Raw genomic sequence first — 22,640 nt, 5'->3', positions numbered from 1 at the left:
CTTCAAAACAAAACCAGGGACTTGCAGTTATAACTTGTCTTCAATACTGAATGACCATTCACTTGAAAATGCATATTTTGCATAAAATGCCAATTAAATGTTCATGTACTATTAAATCACTCTCAACTAGGATCACTAGTCATGATCAAATACATCCATAGCTTAATTTATGTGTGTCATGCATCTCCACTACAGGAATGTGCATGTCACATGAAGGCTGAAGACTGACAATTTTCAATGGAATGCAGTTTATCATAATGTGATACCTGCTATAAGGGCCACATTCAGTATTTTGGTTTATGAAGTTGCAAAGTTTCTTGAGGATTCCAAGCATATGACCGCTTGGAACATTGTGTAAGCAAACCTGAAATGGTGCAAACTGACTTATATTTGAGGCAGTTTGAGCATGAGTTGTTTTTTTTTACAAAATGTCACAAGTAAATCTTCTATATAAGCAACTTGACTAAGGTGATGGCTTTGACAGTCAGCAATAATAAAGAGTAATGTAAATAAAGTTCTGTGAGTGATTCAATGAAGCCAGCTGAACTTTTGTCTAAAATGATTGATGTATTAATTTTAGGCTGTCAAAAATCAATGCTTTTTGTATTTTGGCCCCTTTCAGATCAGCCCATGCTTCCCCCAATAAACATCACAGTGAGATGTGCACTTACAGCACAGCTATAACTACTGAACAAATTTTGCAGTCTTGACTATCACTTCAAAGAGTATTTTTCTTTTATATTTTTTTATTCATTTAATAATTATGACTTGGCCATATCTAAAAGATTTAACAAAACTGTCTCTAGACAGAATGTAAGTCAATATGTCAAAGTAAAAAAAAATGTTTTTGTATATTTACAGTTATTTTCATTTCAGTTACCTATAATACATCTATATAGGTACTTTTAAACTATAAATCACAAATATTTGGTACTTGTACATTTTTAAGATAAAGGAAAGCAACAATAATTTTATTAAGGTACATAATGCAACGAGGACAGTCACATTTCATGGTGTGAGATCCCTTAATTGTTATAAAAATGTATTGAGACAATAATGTACATTTTGGTGATTAGTATGCAAGTATATGATCTTGAATTTATCATGTACTGTATATTAGTCTTTCATATTGTCCTTGTACCAACAAATTATTGTGTGGGAAATTTAGAGAAAGCCTGTTATGTTTTATGGTTATCTATATTATTTCTCAAAGTGTATACCAAAACAAAATTGTACAAAAATACACAATTAATGACAAAAAAACCCACAATGTTTCGTAAATTGGAAGTCCAAATAAATATTTCTCATAAACAAAGGCTTAGACCTCACATATAAGTTGATTTCCTTTTTGTGAAATTTGAAGACTCAGTGTTATTTCAAATCAGGAATTTTTAATGCTATTTACTCTGGAAAAAATGTTTTTATCAAAATTAACTAAAACTATCTGTTTGAGATTTTTCTGTATGAATAAATAGCACTTTTGGGTAAAATTTACTTTTATGTTGCTGTGCTGAACCATGATATACAAGAAAAAAGGACATGTCAGGAAAGGACAAACAGCAAAGTATGGGCTTAAAGTAGTATAATTTTCTGAGTAATTGTAAAAAGTCTTTTATACCTATTCAATAAAAAATGGGGAAAACTGGATTTCTGTGAAACAAGGCCTCTTCCTACATTCTATAATTATGGAGTGTGGAGTGTAGCAGGCATTTTTTCAAACTGGAAAATATATAATTTTTGAAAACATTTTGGCACAATAACCTTTAAACTGGCATCAGTTCCAAGAAATCATAGAAAATCAAAAATAATTTTTATGTCTCAGCTGCAAAAAAAAAAGAAGAAAAAAACCTATTCCACTATTTTCCATATACTACATTCTCTTATGCATTCCTAAGTTTCCTCAAATATGAATCTTCAAAAATTACTTTGCCTGCAGTGCATATAAATTAAAACCAAAATGACTTATAAAGGGAAAATAAATTGTTGTTGTTTTTTTTTAATAATAAAAATTATAAAAAATATTGTTTGTTTGCAGTGATCTGATATAGATGCTTTTCCCCCATTTCTGCCAACACAGACATGACAAAAATACAGACAAAGAAAATTCGAGCTTTCAATATTTAGGTTAATAATGAATAAATTATTACATTCTACAGAAATAAGTAAACAGTTAATACAATTTTTTCTGTATGCCAGGGCTTCCTGCTAGGATTTGAACCTAGAATTCTTACAGAAGTAAGTGTGTTTCCTTACACTACAAGAAGTAACCCCATAGCAACACAGACATTGTAGAGCATCCTAACACTTTCATTTATATATAATATAAAAGTGCAATTAGTTCCCAAATCTGCAATAACAGATGATAACTGAAAAGACATATACAAAACGGCAACCTATATTATATATGTGACGGGTGATACTTGTAAATATTTCAACGAAACAAAATTAAATACATCATGAACTGTTGTGATATGTGCTGATAAATTTGCAACACTTGGTAGTATGTACATGTAAAAATAGCAAAATGAACCGCGCCATGAGAAAACCAACATAGTGTGTTTGCGACCAGCATCCGTGCAGTCTGGTCAGAATCCATGCTGTTCGCTTTCAACGCCTCTTGCAATTAGAGAAACCGTTAGTGAACAGCATGGATTCATGCTGGTTGCAAAATCACTATTTTGGTTAGATCTATACATAGATCTCTGAATTCGGCTACCCCTGTCGGGCCTCGGTCAGATAAAATACATGTGATCAGCTGTTTAGATGGCACAGAAGCTATGAATATATTTTGGTCTTCTCAATCTCATGGTGCAGCTCAAATGAAAGTGAATTTTGTTGTTGTTGAATCTTTAAGTGTCAAAATTAAAAATATGTTTCATATTTATAAACAAACGGATGCGGTAACCGGATCGCTTGACCCTATGTCTACCGGTCTGGGTATGTTATAATTTACTGGTAATTGCTATTGGGAAAAGCGTTAGACTTGAACTTAGATGGCAGCCACTTAGATTATTAAAAAAATGATTAAATCAATTATTTGGGGACGAACTGTCAAAACAAGAGCGAGTTGACTGGGGGCGAATCTGCAGTATGCCATCATTTACGCGTATTTTTAAGACCTTCGTCTACTTAACATTAAACAAACAATGAAGAACAGTAAATCTATAACATTTAAATGAAATGGGATTTGTAACTGCCTGTATTGATTTGAAACAAATCTACATTTCGTCAGAAAATAAAATCTCTCGGTAGCTTACCTCGCAGCCGCCGCCATATTTGTTTACCAAAATCCCATCAGCCAATCAGGCTACAGAAGTCGTTGGAGGTTACCTGTCGTACTTTTTCGAAGTTCGCAGGGGACCAGTCTAAAATAGGCATGGTCGAATGTTCCCGAAGATGGATGTACGGTACGGGTACGGTACGTGGATTAGGAACAACTTATTTGCATAGTTACTTCCCTTTATAAAAATCTCCCCTTAAAACTTTGATGGACCAAAATAATGGAAGTAAAATCTCAATACACAGTCATGTAAAGATATTGGTTTTATATGGCGTGTAAACACACTGTAAACGTTGATTGTGTACAGTACATATAAAGATTTAAATCACCAGAAAATTCGTAATTTTTAGATATTATGAATAAATATCTCAATATTTCCTAGGATCACATCAAATTAGTTGGACTAGGCGGGTCTCAAGCACAGGTGCCCGTCCAGTCTTTCTTAAAAAACTTACATTTAAATTCAGACAAGCCAAATTGTCTAGACACTTGCAAAATAACAGTGACGACCGGCCATTTTGTTCCAAAACGAAAGTAGAAAACCTTTTCCGTTGTTTACGTCTTAGAATTTAAATGTAAGTTATTTAAGGCTGTTTACTAGGTAGAATAGGATTGTTTACTATGTTATAAATGAATGATGTGTAAATTGCAGCAGGGTAGCTTGCATTGGTACTGAACTGGACATTTTTGTTGTTCCACAGCGTGTCCTAGTAAACCTCCATAGCGTTACGGCAACACATGCACCTTTTCCATATGAGTATATTTAGGGAAAAAAATTTTTTTCAAAAAACTTTTTTTTTCGTTTTAGGCTTAAAACAGTGTTTTTAATTTTTTTTTTTTTTTTTTTTGAGGGGGCGGCACCCATATGGGCACCAAGACTGGACGGGCACCTGTGGTCTCAAGTAACTTAGTTTTACATAATAAACTTTAAAAATCTTCTTTGCTTGAAACTGCAAGACATAGGCTTTTGATACTTGGTATGTTGCAGTGTTCCTCTACCAAAAGGGTTCAGATTATGCCTATAGGGTGAATAGTCTGTTACACTGATCTGTCTTATCGAATACAGAGTCAGTTACAAGCCGATTAAAAACGTACAGATTTCTGTACGAATACCATAATTCACCGCGCGAATGCTAATTTAAAAATAGTCAGGCTTTCCCAAAGAGAAATGTTTAGCTCGGGTTAAACCTTGGTATTGAATGCATATAGTACATGTACATTGTCTTATCAATGTTGAAAGGATTGTTCAATCACATAACACAAAAAGTTAAACCTACAACTATGAAGGTTTAAACAATACACATTGCAATAAGCACTTCCAGTCAGCTATATTGTCCATATTGTAGAATAGGTATAGAAATCTAGATCTACTGGTAACTTACTATAAATCATTCTCTTTGTACGCAGGTATCTAGTATTGATAATAGAATTGTAATTAGGTATAACTAATTGAAATCTTCTGCTGCAAAACTTCATAAATTAATGACTTTCCATATCCAGTGGTCAAATTACTAATGTATCTCCATCATTTATTTTTTCTAACACATTCAACTTTTTGGGTTTAAGGATACTGAATTGTGTGTTACTTTCTTTATTTTTAATTATTTTTTAATTTTTTAAAGAAATATCTAATGTTTTTGTAAATTCCATCTAGCAGCCGACAAAAAAAGAGATCTAAAATAAAAGGGAGCTCTGCGTGACGTTTACATCGATATATACACTCAGCCAATCAGCGATTGCTATCTTTCACTAATTTTATACCTGGTGCGTCATAGTTCTTGGGTTGTAACAGTCGTTAATATGTAGTATCTAACACGTGGAAGAGTCTATAGGGTGAAAAGAGGCCCTGCCCTGGGGGTCCCAAGTTTAACATAGACTTATATAGGGAATAAAAATCTTCTTATGCTAAAAGTTCAAGGCCTAGGCCTTTCATATTGTGTATACTAAGCATTGCCTAGTGGATCTCTTACAAGATTGATAAATTATATGTCTAGGGTGACAAAAGGCCCCCGGCAGCCCTAGGGGTCAGTTGTTATATGAGTCAAAAGGAAAAAGTACTTAAAATTTATTAGCTCTTTATAGTTCCTAGATCAGTCAGGGATGTAACTGTTTTAAGTTATGTAACCTATTTCAGTTATTTTTTTCAAGCATTTTATAACCTGTATTAGTTATCAAAATTAAAATATAAGTTAACTCAGGTAAGTTATTCAAAAAAAGTCTTTTTGCTGTTCTCACAAAGTGACTATACAGTGAAATTAAGTAGCAATCTGTGGTTAATCAAATTCTCTTTTAAGTCTGATCATGACCTGATAAACATAATGGGATGCTAAGAGTTTTATAGCTTTAAACCTTTTGCATAAAACTTTATCAGCCTTGCGTAAAAAAAATTCTGCATAGCTGGAAAGATAAGAGTTCAAGGATTCAGGAAATAATTGCATTAGTCACATTCAAAATGAGGAATTGGCACAGGAGGACTTTGTAATATTTAATGATAACTGAAACAAGTTATGAAAATATAAGCAATAACTCAAATGGGTTATAAACTGCGATAACAGAGTTACACCCCTGACTGTAGATTGTTTGATTATCATAACCTGATGACCCCAAGTGATTAGGGGTCACCTGACTGTGTCCTTGATCTACTGACCTACTTTCTTGTTTTTTAGCTTACCTGAAGGTGAGGTATTGTGATCACGCTGTGTCTGCAGTCCGTGCATCAAGTCGTCTGTCGTCAACAATTATGTTTAAACGACATCTCCTCCAAAACCACTGAATAGATTTTGATGAAACTTTGCCTGGATGTTGTGTGTGGTTCTCTACCAAAGTTGTTCAAATGATTCTGCTTGGTTGCTTATATAAGTTGGGGCTGCCAGAGCTTAATATAGAAAAATCTTCAAACTACATCTCTCCTAAAGTGACAGTCCGATTTTGAAAATAATTTTGCACAAATGGTCCTTATGTCACCCTCTACCAAGATTGTTCAAGTTATACTGAATCATCAAAAAACATGGCCGCCTGGGGGCGTGGTCACTTTTCCCTATAATTACAACTTATAAGCCTACAAACTTGTTAACACTTTACAGGTGAAAATTTTAGCCCAATCTTAATGAAACTTGGTCAGAATGTTACCATCAATAAAATCTTGGACGAATTCCATATTGGGTCATGTAGAGTCAAAAACTAGGTCACCAGGTCAAATCAAAGGAAAAGCTTGTTAACATTCTAGAGGTCAAAATTTTGGCCCAGTCTTAATGAAACTTGGTCAGAATGTTACTTTCAATAAAATCTATGACAAATTCGATATTGGGTCATTTGAGGTCAAAAGCTAGGTCACCAGGTCAAATCAAAGGAAAAGCTTGAAAACAATGTAGAGGCCACATTTATGACTGTATCTCGATGACACTTGGTCAGAATGTTAATCTTGATGATCTTTAGGGTATGTTTAAATCTGGGTTTTCAGGGCTCAAAAACTAGGTCACCAGGTCAAATCAAAGGAAAGGTTAGTTCACACTCTAGTGGCCACATTTATGATCAAATCTTAATGAAACTTCTTCAGAATATCAATCTTGATGATCTTTAGGTTGAATTTATATCTAGGTCAGGTAGGGTGAAAAACTAGGTCACTAGGTCAAATCAAAGGAAAAGGTAATTAACACTCTAGAGGCCACATTTACGACCATGTCTTAATGAAACTTGGTCAGAATCTTAATCTTGATGATCTATAGGTGAAGATCAATTTTGGGTCAGGTGGGGTCAAAAGCTAGGTCACCAGATCAAATAAAAGGAAAAGCTAGTTAACACTCTAAAGGTCAAAATTTTGGCCCAATCTTAATAAAACTTGGTCAGAATGTTACCATGATTCATACAGACTTTTCATGGAAATATTCAGGGACTGTTTAGGGACATTTCAGGGACAGTTATAACAATACTTAGGGCTTCTCAGTTTGTCAACTTCTTCAGAAAATGTGTTAGAGCACTTTGCAATTTCTTTCGATCGGGAATTGCACCGAATCTGATCAATGATGCAGTTTATGTTTTTCGCTTTTTGTCATGCGATTTTAGCGCGCATTCCCTCATCTTCCCTTAATCGATCAACTTTTTGCAAATACAGTCGGCTTTGTACTTATCTTCTGATTTCATCACCCAGCTGTAAGTCGATGACCAGTTTGGATTATATACACACTTGCCAATGATGCAGGTTTACTCAACAAGGCAATTCTGCTATTTCTAAACAGCCATGCAAACTCTGTGATAATTCAACAGCATTAATAAGGGCGGATTTGTTTGTAACGCAGCTGCTAATAAATGGGGTACACCGATATTTACTCCGAACAGATTTACCGGTGTAACAAAACTACATCAGTATCCCATACTACCGATAATTTTATTTAAATACTGCTTCAGCTCTGCTGTATATTTTGTTTAGGACTAATAAATACACTTTTCTATCCTTAAAGTTTTGGTGTTCTCTAAGGATCCCTTCCTCAAGATATTTTATTGTTTTATGCACGGTTTCATATAATAAAAATTACCGATGAACTCATTTTACCTTGACATTCTACTATTATTCACCACTCAGCCTATCCCAGAAAAACAGGCCGCAGACAATGTATGCAAGGAATGCGCACATACCCGACTACCAAATTAGATACTCTGTCCCTCACTGATCGCATTACTGGCATACACCACTCATACTTTGCTTTTAAAACAAATATGCCCATCATTCAAAAATTGGATGTCTTCAGATTTTATCGCTGATATCAATGTTACTGTTCTTAAAATATAACGATCTTAAAAAAGAACAATATACTACAACTTAACGGATATGAAGCAATCTGCATGCTCGGCTGCTAAATTTAGGGCCATTCTAAAGAAATTTAGGGCCAAAGATCCACAGAATTAGGGATCTTTAGAGCTTTTAATGCAAATTAGGGACTTTTTAGCGCAACATCCAAAATTCCAGTCCTTTTCAAGGCTTTGCAAACCATAGTTACCCTAAATAAAATCTTGGACGAGTTTGATATTTGATCATCTGAGGTCAAAAACTAGGTCACCAGGTCAAATCTAAGGAAAAGCTTGTTAACTCTTTAGAGGCCACATTTATGACTTTATCTTCATGAATCTTTGTCAGAATGTTTACTTTGTTGATCTTTAGGTCAAGTTCGAATCTGGGTCATGTTAGGTCAAAAACTAGGTCACCAGGTCAAATAAAAGGTAAAGCTTGTTAACAATCTAGAGGCCACATTTATGATTATGTCTTCATGAAACTTGGTCAGAATCTTAATCTTTATGATCTTTAGGTCAGGTTTGAGTCTGGGTCATGTGGGGACAAAATCTAGATCACTAGGTCAAATCAAAAGAAAAGCTTGTTAACACTTTAGAGGCCACATTTATGACCATATTTTAATGAAACTTGGTCAGAATGTTAATCTTGATGATCTGATCTTTAGGTCCATAGGTCAGGTGAGCGATACAGGACCTTCAGGGCCCTCTTGTTTTTAGGTGTAACTGGCTTAATATCGGCAGTTTTGGAAAAGTGTAAACAAATCGTTCTTTTTTTGGTACTTATTCTACTATTCGGCATTCCTCAAGACCAGTTTTATTTTAAGTTTTGACGCATTTCTTGAAATATCACTTAAAATCTATGCATACTGTGTGGTGGAAAAAATAGCCCAAATGATGTTTTAAACCGGTTTGGGTAGCTGTACAGAAACGTCATTTTTGAAGTCTCTATTGTGCAGATAAGGCTCAGAAACTTCACACATTTATTCATTATACATTGTAATACCTAAAAATGGGCATATTTAGGAAATCTTGGTTAATAATTTTTTTCATAGGCATGACAGTAGTAATGCGCCGGTATTCCTCCGTGGTCCACTCGAATGTAGTCCCTGACACAATATAGTTCAAATATTTTTTTGGGGGGTGGGTGGCCGGGGGTAAAAAAGGCATTTTCATGCTAGGTATTGCTTTTTGTTTTCAATTTAATCAGTAACCATATCCTTCCAGAGTATTTTAGAAGAGTTCAGATATATGGAAGTGGTAATATACAGTTTTGTGACCTTGCTTAGTGACAGCTGAGGATGCTGGGAAGGTTTGCTGAAGAATACATTGTGATGTCATTTGAAGTTAGCAAGTGCTCTTGCATTATGGTCGCCATATTGTTTTTTTCTGTGTTTTCAATAGCATTTGGATTATTTTATACAAGGAACATGGTCTGGCAACAGGTGTAAAAATGGAGAAAAAAAAATAAAACAAGTAGATTTTGACAATTTAATATGACTCAAAGAAGAAATGTTTTTAATACCGTCATACCTGTAGTGGAAATTAAAAAAATCTTCTTGTGTAAAACTGCTGGCCCGATTTTAAAATAATTTCACACAAATAGTCCTTTTGTGACTCTCTACAAAGATTATTCAAATTTATTTTGATTCATCAAAAAATATGGCTGCCAGAGGGCATGGTCACTTTTCATTATATGTATAATTTTACTATATAGTGAAAATTTAAAAGATCTTCTTGTGTGAAACTGCTGGCCTGATTTTAGATTAATTTAACACAAATGGTCCGTGTGTCACCTTCTACCAAGATTGTTCAAATTATACCAATATGTCATAAAACATGGCCGCCAGAGGGTGTGGTCACTTTTCCTTATATGTTTATAGTGGAAACTTTAAAAATCTTCCTGTGTGAAACTGCTATCCCGATTTTAAAATAATTTTACACAAATAGTCCTTACAAGTGTGACTCTCTACCAAGACTGTTCGAATTATTTTGATTTGTCAAAAAAACGTGGTCACCAGAGGGCTTGGTCACTTTTCCCTATATGTATATAGTGGAAACTTTAAAAATCTTCTTGTGTGAAACTTCTGGCACGATCTAAAAATAATTTTGCTCAAATGGTCCTAGTGTGACCCTCTACCAATATTGTTCAAATTATCCCATTTGTTAAAAAATATGGCCGCCAGAGAGCGTGGTCACTTTTCATCAATAATGTCTTTAAACAACATCTCCTCCAAAACCATTGAATGGATCTTGATGAAACTTTACACAAATTACTTCTGTTTACCCCTCTATCAAAGTGGTTCAAATGGTTCTGGTTCATTTAACATATTTGTCTTTTTGGTTAAAAATAAGTTTTTAGCTACGATACTTTAAAGGTGGTCAGTCACATTTAAACAACATTTAATGACATTTTTTACTTTTTGTTTATTCTGGTAGAGAATTATTTAAGGAACAAAAAGACCGATTACATAGAGTTAGATTCCTATTTGAAATGTATATTTTTATAAAATTTTGTAATTACTCCCCTTTAATATGAAAGTATATAAAAAGCTGGGTATTTCTTTTTATTTCGATACAATGTCTAGTTTTACATTTGCATTTGATAGACATATCAACTATTGAACAATCTGAACCAAAATGCAAGTTTAAAAGCTGTGTGTAGCTTCTGAATTCATTTATTTCCAATCTATCTTGGTTGCGCAACCAAGATAGGCAAAGGGAGGTAATAACAATTTTTTTAACTTGCGTTTCTAATGAATTCCATCTAAATACATAATTTTTAATGCAAATATTTTACAAATATATTACAATATGTCTAATATTTATACATTTCCTTAGGCAAAGTATGTTTATCAAATTTATACTTATGATAAAATACTTCTATCTTGGTTGGGCAACCAGGATAGGAAAATGAAATTTTAAAAATACCTCCAGTGAAAATCTAATTTGTATTAAGAGTTAAGTGAACATAAATGAGTGTAAATGATCAGATGCTAAAGTTTCAAACAAATCCGTTACATGGCCAAAGTCTGATTGACCACCTTTAAAAATCTTTTTCTGTTGAGCTTTGATATTTGAATGCGCAGGCTGGTCTGGATCCATGCTGGTCGCAAAGCCACTATGCTGGTTTTCTCATGGCGAGGTTCAAATGTGCTTTTAGATACTGAAGAATATTTATCACTGACAAAAACATGATCACCGTGAATTTGCTGGTACATACTAAAGCTTAACCAGAGACAAAAATTCTGACCAACATGCATTTGTTTTCAGATACTAGAAGATATTTCTTGGTCGCAGTGGATTTGCCAGTGGCACCATGAATGTTGACAGATATGATAGCATGTTGATATGTGATGTATGTGGCAAGAGTTTCAGTAGAAGGAACTATTTAAATCAGCACCTTAGTATACATGCAGGTTAGTGCAGATAATGCTAATGGTACAGTAGTCCTCTAAAAAAACACATGAAAAGTGGTAATACAGTTCAGTTCCTTGGTAAATAAATTAAAAAGATTAATTAAAGTGCCTTTCATATTTTTTTTACATGTTAAGTTTTGTAAAATAAGATAACTCAACTGGTTTCATATTTTTGCAAGATCTTGTATGATAAGAGTTAGATAAGAATTATTAAATATGTTAAAAGAATTTAATGGCATCTTAATTCATTTTTATGCCCCTGAAGGTGGGCATATTAAAATCGCACTGTCTGTGCGTCCGTGTGTCTGGTATTCTTGACTGGGCTGTAACTCTGCCAAAAATATGTGATTTTTTGCGAATACAGCTGTGGCATTCTTGGGCCTACTTTGGGAGCATTTGTCACCAATAGTGACAGCTCTTGTTTCTGCCACTAAATACCCATATTTTTCATTTTGTTTTCTAACATCCTTTCTCCTACCTCTCTTTCCATACTTAAAAAATCAGATTTTTTGACTGGAGCTGTATATTATATCTTCTTTCCTTTGAAAAGTGGTATCCTGGATTAGTAAGATACATATAGCGATAGCTCTATGTTTGAAACTTAATTGTTTCTGTCATGGGTTTGTTTAAATAAATTGCATTCAGTCATATATGATATATGATTGCCCGATTACTAATTTAGCTTCTGTTTTGAAAACATATAATGTGAACTTGTGATTTATACTGTAACCTTCTTGCACTTTAAAATATATACTTTGTTATAAAATGGCTACGCTCTTATGGCAGTATGGCTGAATATATCCAATAGCAGAGTTGATAACAAGGCCTAGTTAATAAGCTGTCATGTGATACTTGCTCATTTAAAACCATCTTTTATATTTTGCCTTGTCTCTTAGCTTTTCGTCTATGTAAGTAGTATAGTTAGAATAGTATGTAATCTTAACAAAGTTATTATTTTAATTATTTTAATTGTTTAAATTTGTGGTATTGGAAAAACCTTAGATGTTATGAATTTTATGCAGATTATTATGTTGTATTTGTTTAAAACCATGCACTTACTGAAAGTATTTTATTTACAGCTCCTATATATTTGTTACTTTTTGTTTGCACTTGTTTTCAGTAGTCAGTTAAAAAGCTCAGTCAGAGCTTATGTTGTATTGTTAAATGTCTTGCCGGCTTCAAATAAAACTTATCTTGTCTTAGTCAAGTAGTGCTGATGTTAGATCTTAATAGTATTTGAATTTGAAATAATATTTTATTCCAGTCTACAAGTGTTTTGTGAGAAATAAATACTGTATAGTGGGTTAATTCTGCGGCTTTGTCCTAAAACGGGCCTAGTTTATTTCTGCGTTTTTAGCTCACCTGTCACAAAGTGACAAGGTGAGCTTTTGTGATCGCATGGTGTCCGTCGTCCGTCCGTGCGTCCGTAAACTTTTGCTTGTGACCACTCTAGAGGTCACATTTTTTGTGGGATCTTTATGAAAGTTGGTCAGAATGTTCATCTTGATGATATCTAGGTCAAGTTCGAAACTGGGTCACGTGCCGTCAAAAACTAGGTCAGTAGGTCTAAAAATAGAAAAACCTTGTGACCTCTCTAGAGGCCATATATTTCACAAGATCTTCATGAAAATTGGTCAGAACGTTCACCTTGATGATATCTAGGTCAAGTTCGAAACTGGGTCACGTGCCATCAAAAACAAGGTCAGTAGGTCAAATAATAGAAAAACCTTGTGACCTCTCTAGAGGTCACATTTTTCATGGGATCTGTATGAAAGTTGGTCTTAATGTTCATCTTGATGATATCTAGGTCAAGTTCAAAACTGGGTCATGTGCGGTCAAAAACTAGGTCAGTAGATCTAAAAATAGAAAAACCTTGTAACCTCTCTAGAGGCCATATATTTCATGAGATCTTCATGAAAATTGGTCAGAATGTTCACCTTCATGATTTCTAGGTCAAGTTCGAAAGTGGGTCACGTGCCGTCAAAAACTAGGTCAGTAGGTCAAATAATAGAAAAATTTTGTGACCTCTCTAGAGGCCATATTTTTCATGGGATCTGTATGAAAGTTGGTCTGAATGTTCATCTTGATGATATCTAGATCAGGTTCGAAAGTGGGTCACGTGCCATCAAAAACTAGGTCAGTAGGTCAAATAATAGAAAAACCTTGTGACCTCTCTAAAGGCCATACTTTTCATGGGATCTGTATGAAAGTTGGTCTGAATGTTCATCTTGATGATATCTAGGTCAAGTTCGAAACAGGGTCATTTGTGGTCAAAAACTAGGTCAGTAGGTCTAAAAATAGAAAAACCTTGTGACCTCTCCATACTTGTGAATGGATCTCCATAAAAATTGGTCAGAATGTTCATCTTGATGATATCTAAGTCAGTTTCGAAAGTGGGTCACGTGCCATCAAAAAGTAGGTCAGTAGGTCAAATAATGAAAAAACGTTATGACCTCTCTAGAGGCCATATTTTTCATGGGATCTGCATGAAAGTTGGTCTGAATGTTTATCTTGATGATATATAGGTCAAGTTTGAAACTGGGTCAACTGCGATCAAAAACTAGGTCAGTAGGTCTTGAAATAGAAAAACCTTGTGACCTCTTTAGAGGCCATACCCTTGAATGGATCTTCATGAAAATTGGTCAGAATGTTCATCTTGATGATATCTAGATCAAGTTTGAAATCGGGTCACATGCCTTAAAAAGCTAGGTCAGTAGGTCAAATAATAAAAAAAACCTTGTGACCTCTCTAGAGGCCATACTTTTCATGGGATCTGTATGAAAGTTGGTCTGAATGTTCATCTTGATGATATCTAGGTCAGGTTTGAAACTGGGTCAACTGTGGTCAAAAACTAGGTCAGTAGGTCTAAAATTAGAAAAATCTTTTGACCTCTGTAGAGGCCATATTTTTCAATGGATCTTCATGAAAATTGATCTGAATGTTCATCTTGATGATATCTAGGTCAGTTTTGAAACTGGGTCACGTACGGTCAAAAACTAGGCCAGTAGGTATAAAAATAGAAAAACCTTGTGACCTCTCTAGAGGCCATATTTTTCATGAGATCTTCATGAAAATTAGTGAGAATGTTCACCTTGATGATATCTAGGTAAAGTTCAAAACAGGGTCACGTACCTTCGAAAACTAGGTCAATAGGTCAAATAATAGAAAAACCTTGTGACCTCTCTAGAGACCATATTTTTCAATGGATCTTCATGAAAATTGGTCAGAATTTTTATCTTGATAATATCTAGGTCAAGTTCAAAACTGGGTCACATGAGCTCAAAATCCAGGTCACTATGTCAAATAATAGAAAAAACGACGTCATACTCAAAACTGGGTCATGTGGGAAGAGGTGAGCGATTCAGGACCATCATGGTCCTCTTGTTTATTTCTGTGACCTTCGAGAAAAGCAGGAATTTTTTTTTTTTCGGTTTGCCTAAACTGGAAGTAAATTATGTACATGGGAAATAGCTACCATATTTACTATGTCAAAATTAACAACTCAAATGCATATAGTTCGCGTCAATTGTGTCTTGGTGGCATTATCTAGGTCAGAATCTAGGACAGTTAAATTGGCGCAGCTGCTTTATGTTTAAATCTAATTTCTTTTCATTACCATGCATGATGAAAAATCAGAGTTAAAAATAAATACTGTAGGTCTAGTACCGGTAATTCATTTTGAAAGATATTTTCATGAAATGTAACACTGCTGGTAAAAAAAATTACGATTTATTTACAAGTATATACAAATGTAAAATCTAGTACATAGTCCATTCATCCATTCATTTACAACAGTTACAACACACATTAATTAGTTTGTTTAACTTTTCATAAACCTAGAGTGTTTTTTACACTTGTAACGATTACACACCCAAAACTGTAACCATTCATTCGTGGATAATAGACTGAGACAATAACAAGCAATCAACCACAATCGATATGGTGTGAATAACTTGACAGCAGACAAAAAATTAAAGATAAAGATAATGGGTCATTATATTAAGCGAAATATCAAAGTTTATTTCTGCGTCAAAAAATTCTGCTGATAGTTTAAATGTGCGGAATTTTTTTCTGCGTGACAGCGTCGACCCGCAGATTTAGCAGAAATAAAAACCAGCAGAATTAACCCGCTATACGGTAGGTTAGTTACTACTGAATGACATGCAAGCATTATGCAGGTCCAGTCAGTAGTATTAAGTAGGCCAGATATGAATTTCTACCTATTCATCCTTTCCTCATGCCTTTTCTCAATTATTATATAAGCATTCTGTTGTTGTTTTTTTGTTAGCTCCCCTGAGCACAAAGTGCTCAAAGGTGAGCTTTTGCGATCGCCCTGTTTATCCGTCGTCCGTTGGCGTCGGCGTCATCAACAATTTGACTGTTAACACTCTAGAGGTCACAATTTTGGCCCAATGTTAATGAAACTTGTTCAGAATGTTACTCTCAATAAAATCTTGGACAAGTTCTATATTGGGTCATCTGGGATCAAAAATTAGGTCACCAGGTCAAATCAAAGGAAAAGCTTGTTAACACTCTAGAGGTCACAATTTTGGCCCAATCTTAATGAAACTTGGTCAGAATGTTACCCTCAATAAAATCTTGGATGAGTTCAATATTGGGTCAGCTGGGGTCAAAAACTAGGTCACCAGGTCAAATCAAAGGAAAAAAATTGTTAACACTCTGGAGGTCACAATTTTGGCCCAATCTTAATGAAACTTGGTCAGAATGTTACCCTCAATAAAATCTTGGACAAGTTCAATATTGGGTCCTCTGGGGTCAAAAACTAGGTCACCAGGTCAAATCAAAGGAAAAGTTTGTAAACACTCTAGACGTTACAGTTTTGGCTAATCTTACTGAAACTTGGTCAAAATGTTACCTCAATAAAAGTCTTGGACGAGTTTGATATTGGGTCATCTAAGGTCAAAAACAAGGTCACCAGGTCAAATCAAAGGAAAAGCTTCTTAACACTGCAGAGACCACATTTATCACTGTATCTTCATGAAACTTGGTCAGAATGTTAATCTTGATGATCTTAAGGTCCATTTTGAATCTGGTTCATGTAGGATCAGAAACTAGGTCACAAGGTCAAATCAAAGGAAAAGCTAGTTAACACTTTAGAGGCCACATTTTTGACCATATCTTAATGAAACTTGGTCAGAATGTTAATCTTGATGATCTATAGGTCACAATCAAATCTGGGTCAGGTGGGGTAAAAAACTAGGTCACTAGGTCAAATCAAAGGAAAAGCTTGTTAACACTCTAGAGGCCACATTTATGGCTATACATGTATCTTCATGAATCTTAGTCAGAATGTTAATCTTGTTGATCTTTAGGTCAAGTTCGAATCTGAGTCATGTGGGGTCAAAAACTAGATCACCAGGTCAAATCAAAGGAAAAACTAGTTAACACTTTAGAGGCCACATTTATGTCCATATCTTAATGAAACTTGGTCAGAATGTTAATCTTGTTGATCTTTAGGTCAATAGGTCAGGTGAGCGATACAGGGCCTTCATGGCCCTCTTGTTTTTTTTCACTTTTTAGCTGCATTCTGCATGACATTGTATCTGTAGCATTTCGTCCAAATCTGAACAACTGTAAATGTCAGCTATTGTGATCACCCAGTGTCAATCATCTGTTGTCATGTGCCATCAACACAATATTGGCTCAGTCTTCATGAAATGTGGTCAGAGTATTACACACAACAAACAACATGACAAAATAATGGATGGCTTTGAAATGGGGTCATCTGAGGTTAAAAATGTAGGTCATTAGGTCAATTGATAGGAACACTTAGTTAACATCCTAGAGGTCACATACAGTTGAATATCGATACCTCGATATCGGTTAGCTCGATACTCCGGTTAGCACGATGTGTTTGAGTCGGTCCCGAATTTTCCCTATTTATCTTAATGTAATTATATATCATTACCTCGATATGATTAGCTCGATATTTTGTTTAGCTCGATGAGATTTTTCAGTCCCGTCTGTTGAACTTACCTGTACTGTTTTACACCTGGTTTTGTCGATATCACAGCTTGTCAAAAAATGTCCATGTTATTTGTATGCTGTGAAAATCAACCTATTGTGGTCCGTCGATGTATTAATCATATTCAAGTTAGTTTGTGTCTTTGTTTTGTTTGTTATTTAATCTTTAATTCAATTTAAATGTCAGGAAGTTTGCATTTAATTCCCAATAATTACCGCTGCATTCAGACTTGTTTAGGGAAGGAATAAAAATGCTAATGCTAATAAAGATATTTTATTTTTAAATAAAATTAAAATCGTATTTACGTTTTATATTATTTCTTCCCCCTTTCAAACCCTCTGAAAAAAAAGCATTGGATATAATGACAATATTATGAATATAGACGTCCAACACAAGTACATAAAAGTCCCAGATAGTCGATATCGTTACGTCAAACTTCGGTATGTGTCGATGCAATTTTTACAGTCCCTTGAATATCGAGGTAACAGTATTCGACTGTATTTTGATATTCATACATATTTGTTAGAATGTTTGTCTTGATTCTAACTTTTAACTTTTCTGTTTTAAGATAAGAAACCCTACAGCTGCTCAGTGTGTTTCAAGAAATTCCTATACAAACAGACATATGAAGAACATTTAGAGAGACACGCTAGAAACAAGAAAGTGCAATGTGAACTTTGTGGGAAAAGGTGAGAACATAATTATGAATGTATGGTAACACATATTATTTTGTGTACAGTATCTGCAAACTTTAGAAAAGGTGTTCAATGCTCCGGTCCCAGAACCACAAAAATCGGAAATTGAAAACAAAATTAATTATTCCAGGTGCATGATTTTCTCTCAAATCTTTAAAAAAAACTATTGCCTTAATATTGGATCAAACTAGTGGACCTCCTGATTTGTACAAATGTGTGTCCTCCATATTGTTCTGTCTAGGCAAGTTCAGGCCCCAATTTCACGAAAAAAACTTAAGTAATTGCTTAGCTAAGTCTGTTATTTCAAATGCTTGTTTTTGCCCTTTATGCGTCTTGAGTGTTGACTTTTTCATCTATATCAGACCCGTACATGACTATTTTATAGATCAAAGCACAACAGTTCTGAATTTTACAGAAAATGAAGTATAAAAATAAGAAATATACTTGAGCAAATACTTAAGTTCGTTATATCGTGCTTAAGTAGAAATATCATATTTGGGTAACTTAAATAAGGACTGCAGATAAATACTTCTAACTATAGTTTAATTTAGCTATAAATACATTGGTATAGAAAAAAATCAACATTTAATAACAATAGCTTAAGCAGTAGCACGATTTTAAAATAACAGACTTAACTAAGTATTTACTTAAGTTTTTTCGTGAAATTGGGGCCTGGTCTCTGTGATGGTAGATTATATAAATATTACGTTATTTATAACTATTTTTACTGGGGAAACATAGGCAAACTTTTAATATAAGACCACTGTGACGTAATGGTTAAAGTTTACATTGAATCACTTGTCCCTGTCAGAAAACATGCCTCGGGTGTAGAATTCTTCATGTGAGGCAGCCGCAGATTAGCTTTTACTGAAAGCGAATGGTTCTACCTAGACACCTACTTATGCCTGAAACAGTCCTCCACCTCCGATTTATGTGGGGAAGTTGGCAGTTACTTGCGGTGAACAGGTTTGTACTGGTACAGAATCGAAGAACACTGGTTAGGTTAACTGCCCGCCGTAACACATGACTAAAATACTGTTGAAAAACGGCGTTAAATCCAAAACAAACAAATATGCCTGAAACAATACCCAAAAGGACACATCGTAGTTCTTCCACAATCAAAAGCTGATAAAGTAGTCATTTGTCTTTGAATGTGTCAATGCGACTGTAAAACCAACAAATTTTTGTATTTTAGGTTCTACAACCAACGGGAGCTGAAATGTCACAAGAAAAAGCATGCAGTTAAAGGGGAATTTCATTGTCAAGTGTGTGATCTCTACTTTGTAGAAGAAGGTTCACTGCAAGCTCATCATAACAGGTTACATGTGTCTTATAGTTGTACATACTGTTCAGAGAAATTCCCAAATAAGAAAGAAATGAAAACACATGCATTTAGACAGCATAAAGACAAAAGAAAATCAGAAAAAGAATTTGTAAAAACCAAGAAAATGGTGTGTCAGTTTTGTAACAAGACTTTATGTAACAAATGGCGCCTAGAATCCCATCTTATAATGCAACACAAGATGGAAAAGCATACTATAATTGAAAAAGGGTTATTACAGTTCAGACGAAGAAAAGGCATGAAAAACATTTCAGAAAATGGTAATGAAGGTAATTGTTCGAGACATGAAAGTGTTAGAAATGTCACAACTATAACTGCAGGAGGAGAACTTGTCTGTAAAGGTTCTATTTCAATAGCTGAACTAGCAATACCTATAACAACAGTCAATCATAGAAAATTACAAAATATAAAATATAAAGATTGTTTTGAAGGCACTGATTTAAATGTTTTTGATGCTAAATGTAAATCCAATTTCAACATTGATGCAAGTAACGGGCATTCAAACATACAGTATGATGTTACCATTGTTAGTGATAGTGCACATAATGATGGTACTTACAAAACTAAGGATAATATTGTAAAGAAGGTAAATTATGATTCGGCTAGAAATACCTTTACTTTAGAGAATGTACAAGAGAATTGTAATAAAAACTCCCAGTCCAAAAGCTTTTGTGGAGATAAAGCTTTGAATAATGTAATTAAAACTGTTGATAAAACTTCAAAACATCATGAAGATAATTTAGAAAACAGTGGAACATTAAGTCCACAGCATCATGCCAGTTTTGCAAATGATGATAGTGATTCAGGTAGTACTTGCAGTGTAGATCTAACTGAGACAAGGAGATTGGTCGAATGTGATGTAACAGACTCCAATGAAGAACTACAACACGAGTTTGATGAAATTGTTGATACTGATGAGAACAATGACAGTGTTCAGAATAAGACAAATATTGCTGACTGCCATGTTCGTCCAAGCTCTGAAGCTTTACAAGAATACTTTGCAAGATATAATATGAAGATTGTGGAAAGAAATAAGGATTTGACAAATGTATGGAAAGAAACAGATATCAGAAATTCAAATATTAAAACGTTAGATGCAGGAAAGCGCAGTACCATTGATCTTGGAACTAAAATAACAACCAGTTTTGGCAAAAGCTTACCTGCCTTTCAAAGAATAAGTGATATGACTCGGTCTAACAATGAAGAAGAGTTAAAGAAAAGCTCTCGTTCACAACATTCAAGTTCTTATTTTGTTGCTGATGACAGCAGAAACAATGATATGAGTTACAGAGATCAGATTTATTGTAAAAAAGGAACAGAAGCCAGAGTGAATTTTGAAAAATGTGCTAGTAAGCAAGAAGCCATGCCTAATATTGAGCTAAGAAACACAGCTGTAACTAATCAAGATATGAATATGTCTAAGAATAACACAAAAACAACAGACACCGTACTTAAGAATGTAGGTGAAACCAGTTATAAGACTGAAAGTGAGACATGTTTTAAATGTCCAGAAAATCCTTGCCCTGTTACAGACAAGAAACGACCAAGAATATACTGGGTTAAATATAAAAATATGCCTTTGTCTCAGAAACAAACACATGTGCAGACTTCAAAATCTCTGTCAGAACCAAATGAAAGACCTGCTTGTGCAATAAATAGAGTAACAGAAATACCTTTGTTTGATAGAAGGGCTGAGAATAGCAGCTGTACGAATCTTCAAAATAATTCAAGTCAAAGTATTAATGTGCGTAAGCCAGTCCCATTAATTTTCAGAACACACAGACTTTCAAATGATGAAAATATTTCAAGCAGCTCACCAACAAGTATCAGAGGTTTTAAAGATGTCCCAACCGTTATTCCTTCTCTACTTAGTTCTGGGTATGTAAGGAAAACAGAGATATCAGAAAACTTTCCAACTATAGCAAGAGCTCTGTCATCTTGTCAAAGCGGTCCTGATCTTAATAGGGCTCCTGACGATGATGCATGTGTTAGCATGTCTACCTTGACTCATAACAAAAAGGAAGGGACAAGTCCTAAGCAAAATGATGAAATGTGTAAGTTAGGACAGAATCTGTCAAAACTAATAAATACCCCCGGGGGTGAAATTTCAAATAAAAAGAAGGCATTTATAGATGAACCACCAAACTTTGATCAGAGTTTACAAATCAGAAGTGGGGAGAAGCTTGTGGCAGTTCCTTTACGAACAGATTACCTTGACAACTGCTTAAACAAAGACAGAAGGACAGTTGATCATAGAGGTTCAAATTGGTCTATGAAAGATGGAGAAAGCGGCAATAAAGCTGGTTTGCAAGAAGCTTCAGAGCAAACATTTCATCAAAAAAATACTCTGTACAGGAAAGAAAATGTTAACAAAGTATATGATCAATTTGCAGATGAAAGTGCAAAGTCTGTTGGTGTCTCTTGGCCTTCAGAATCATCTAGTGATCAAACAGTTGAAAGTAGAGAAAATATTAGTCGTGAAGAAAACACCAAACATATAGCAGATCTGAAAGAATCAAATGAATTAGAAATTGTGAAAGATTCCATAAAGAATAAATTGAACAGAATTCAACATTCTGGGGACTACCCAGATTTTCTGGATGAAATTATTAAATTACTGCAAACAGAGAAAGAAAGAAGGGGAAATAAATGTGTTGATTAAGAAATAGATTATGAGGCATAGGATTATTTTTTTTGCAATACAATTCTGTTTGTTCTTTGATTCTATGTAATGTGCAATTTGATGTTATAGAATAAATATTTATGATTTAAAGTAAAAATGTTATAGAATAAATATTTATGATTTAAAGTAAAAGTTATTTATTAACTTTCTGCTTCTGTTCATTTGTTTGTCACAAAAATGGATATGGTAATAACTTTAAAAAGAAAATATTTTGTCATGAAACATGGTAATTTTACCATAGCAAGATGTTTTTGATCTCAGTTATGCTGCAAGTAGATTTTGAATAAGAATATATGGCCCGTAACTGGCTTTATTAGCTCACCTGTGACAAAGTGACAAGGTGAGCTTTTGTGATCACGCAGCGTCCGTCGTCAGTCCGTGCGTGCGTGCGTGCGTAAACTTTTGCTTGTGACCACTCTAGAGGTCACATTTTTCATGGGATCTTTATGAATA

At 34.4% G+C, this 22,640-nt stretch overlaps 1 protein-coding gene across 3 annotated transcripts; it reads left to right on the top strand.

Annotated features, from left to right (window-relative positions):
• Positions 1–3,464: 3,464 nt before the first annotated feature.
• On the top strand, positions 3,465–22,336 carry LOC123540514 (uncharacterized). Of its 3 annotated transcripts, none has more exons than XM_053527279.1 (4): positions 3,465–3,529; positions 11,336–11,481; positions 18,036–18,156; positions 19,358–22,336. In XM_053527279.1, exons 2-4 carry the CDS (start codon positions 11,382–11,384, stop codon positions 22,164–22,166), a joined length of 3,030 nt encoding a protein of 1,009 aa, XP_053383254.1. In that variant the 5' UTR covers positions 3,465–3,529; positions 11,336–11,381; the 3' UTR covers positions 22,167–22,336. The 3 variants fall into 3 exon arrangements, with proteins under 3 accessions (XP_053383254.1, XP_053383256.1, XP_053383255.1); XM_053527281.1 differs by having other exon boundaries at positions 3,483–3,506; XM_053527280.1 differs by having other exon boundaries at positions 3,483–3,566.
• Positions 22,337–22,640: the final 304 nt, after the last annotated feature.

The sequence above is a fragment of the Mercenaria mercenaria genome, chromosome 16 (genome assembly GCF_021730395.1).
Source record: "Mercenaria mercenaria strain notata chromosome 16, MADL_Memer_1, whole genome shotgun sequence".
Classification (NCBI taxonomy): Eukaryota; Metazoa; Mollusca; class Bivalvia; order Venerida; family Veneridae; genus Mercenaria; species Mercenaria mercenaria.
This window is presented reverse-complemented; position numbering and strand designations above follow the sequence as displayed.

Excerpts from the sequence above, each read along its gene's own strand:
- LOC123540514 (XM_053527279.1), top strand. The coding sequence starts at position 11,382 with ATGAATGTTGACAGATATGATAGCATGTTGATATGTGATGTATGTGGC. Across the intron at positions 11,482-18,035 it reads GCACCTTAGTATACATGCAG|ATAAGAAACCCTACAGCTGC; the intron begins GTTAGTGCAGAT and ends TTCTGTTTTAAG. Across the intron at positions 18,157-19,357 it reads TGTGAACTTTGTGGGAAAAG|GTTCTACAACCAACGGGAGC; the intron begins GTGAGAACATAA and ends TTTGTATTTTAG.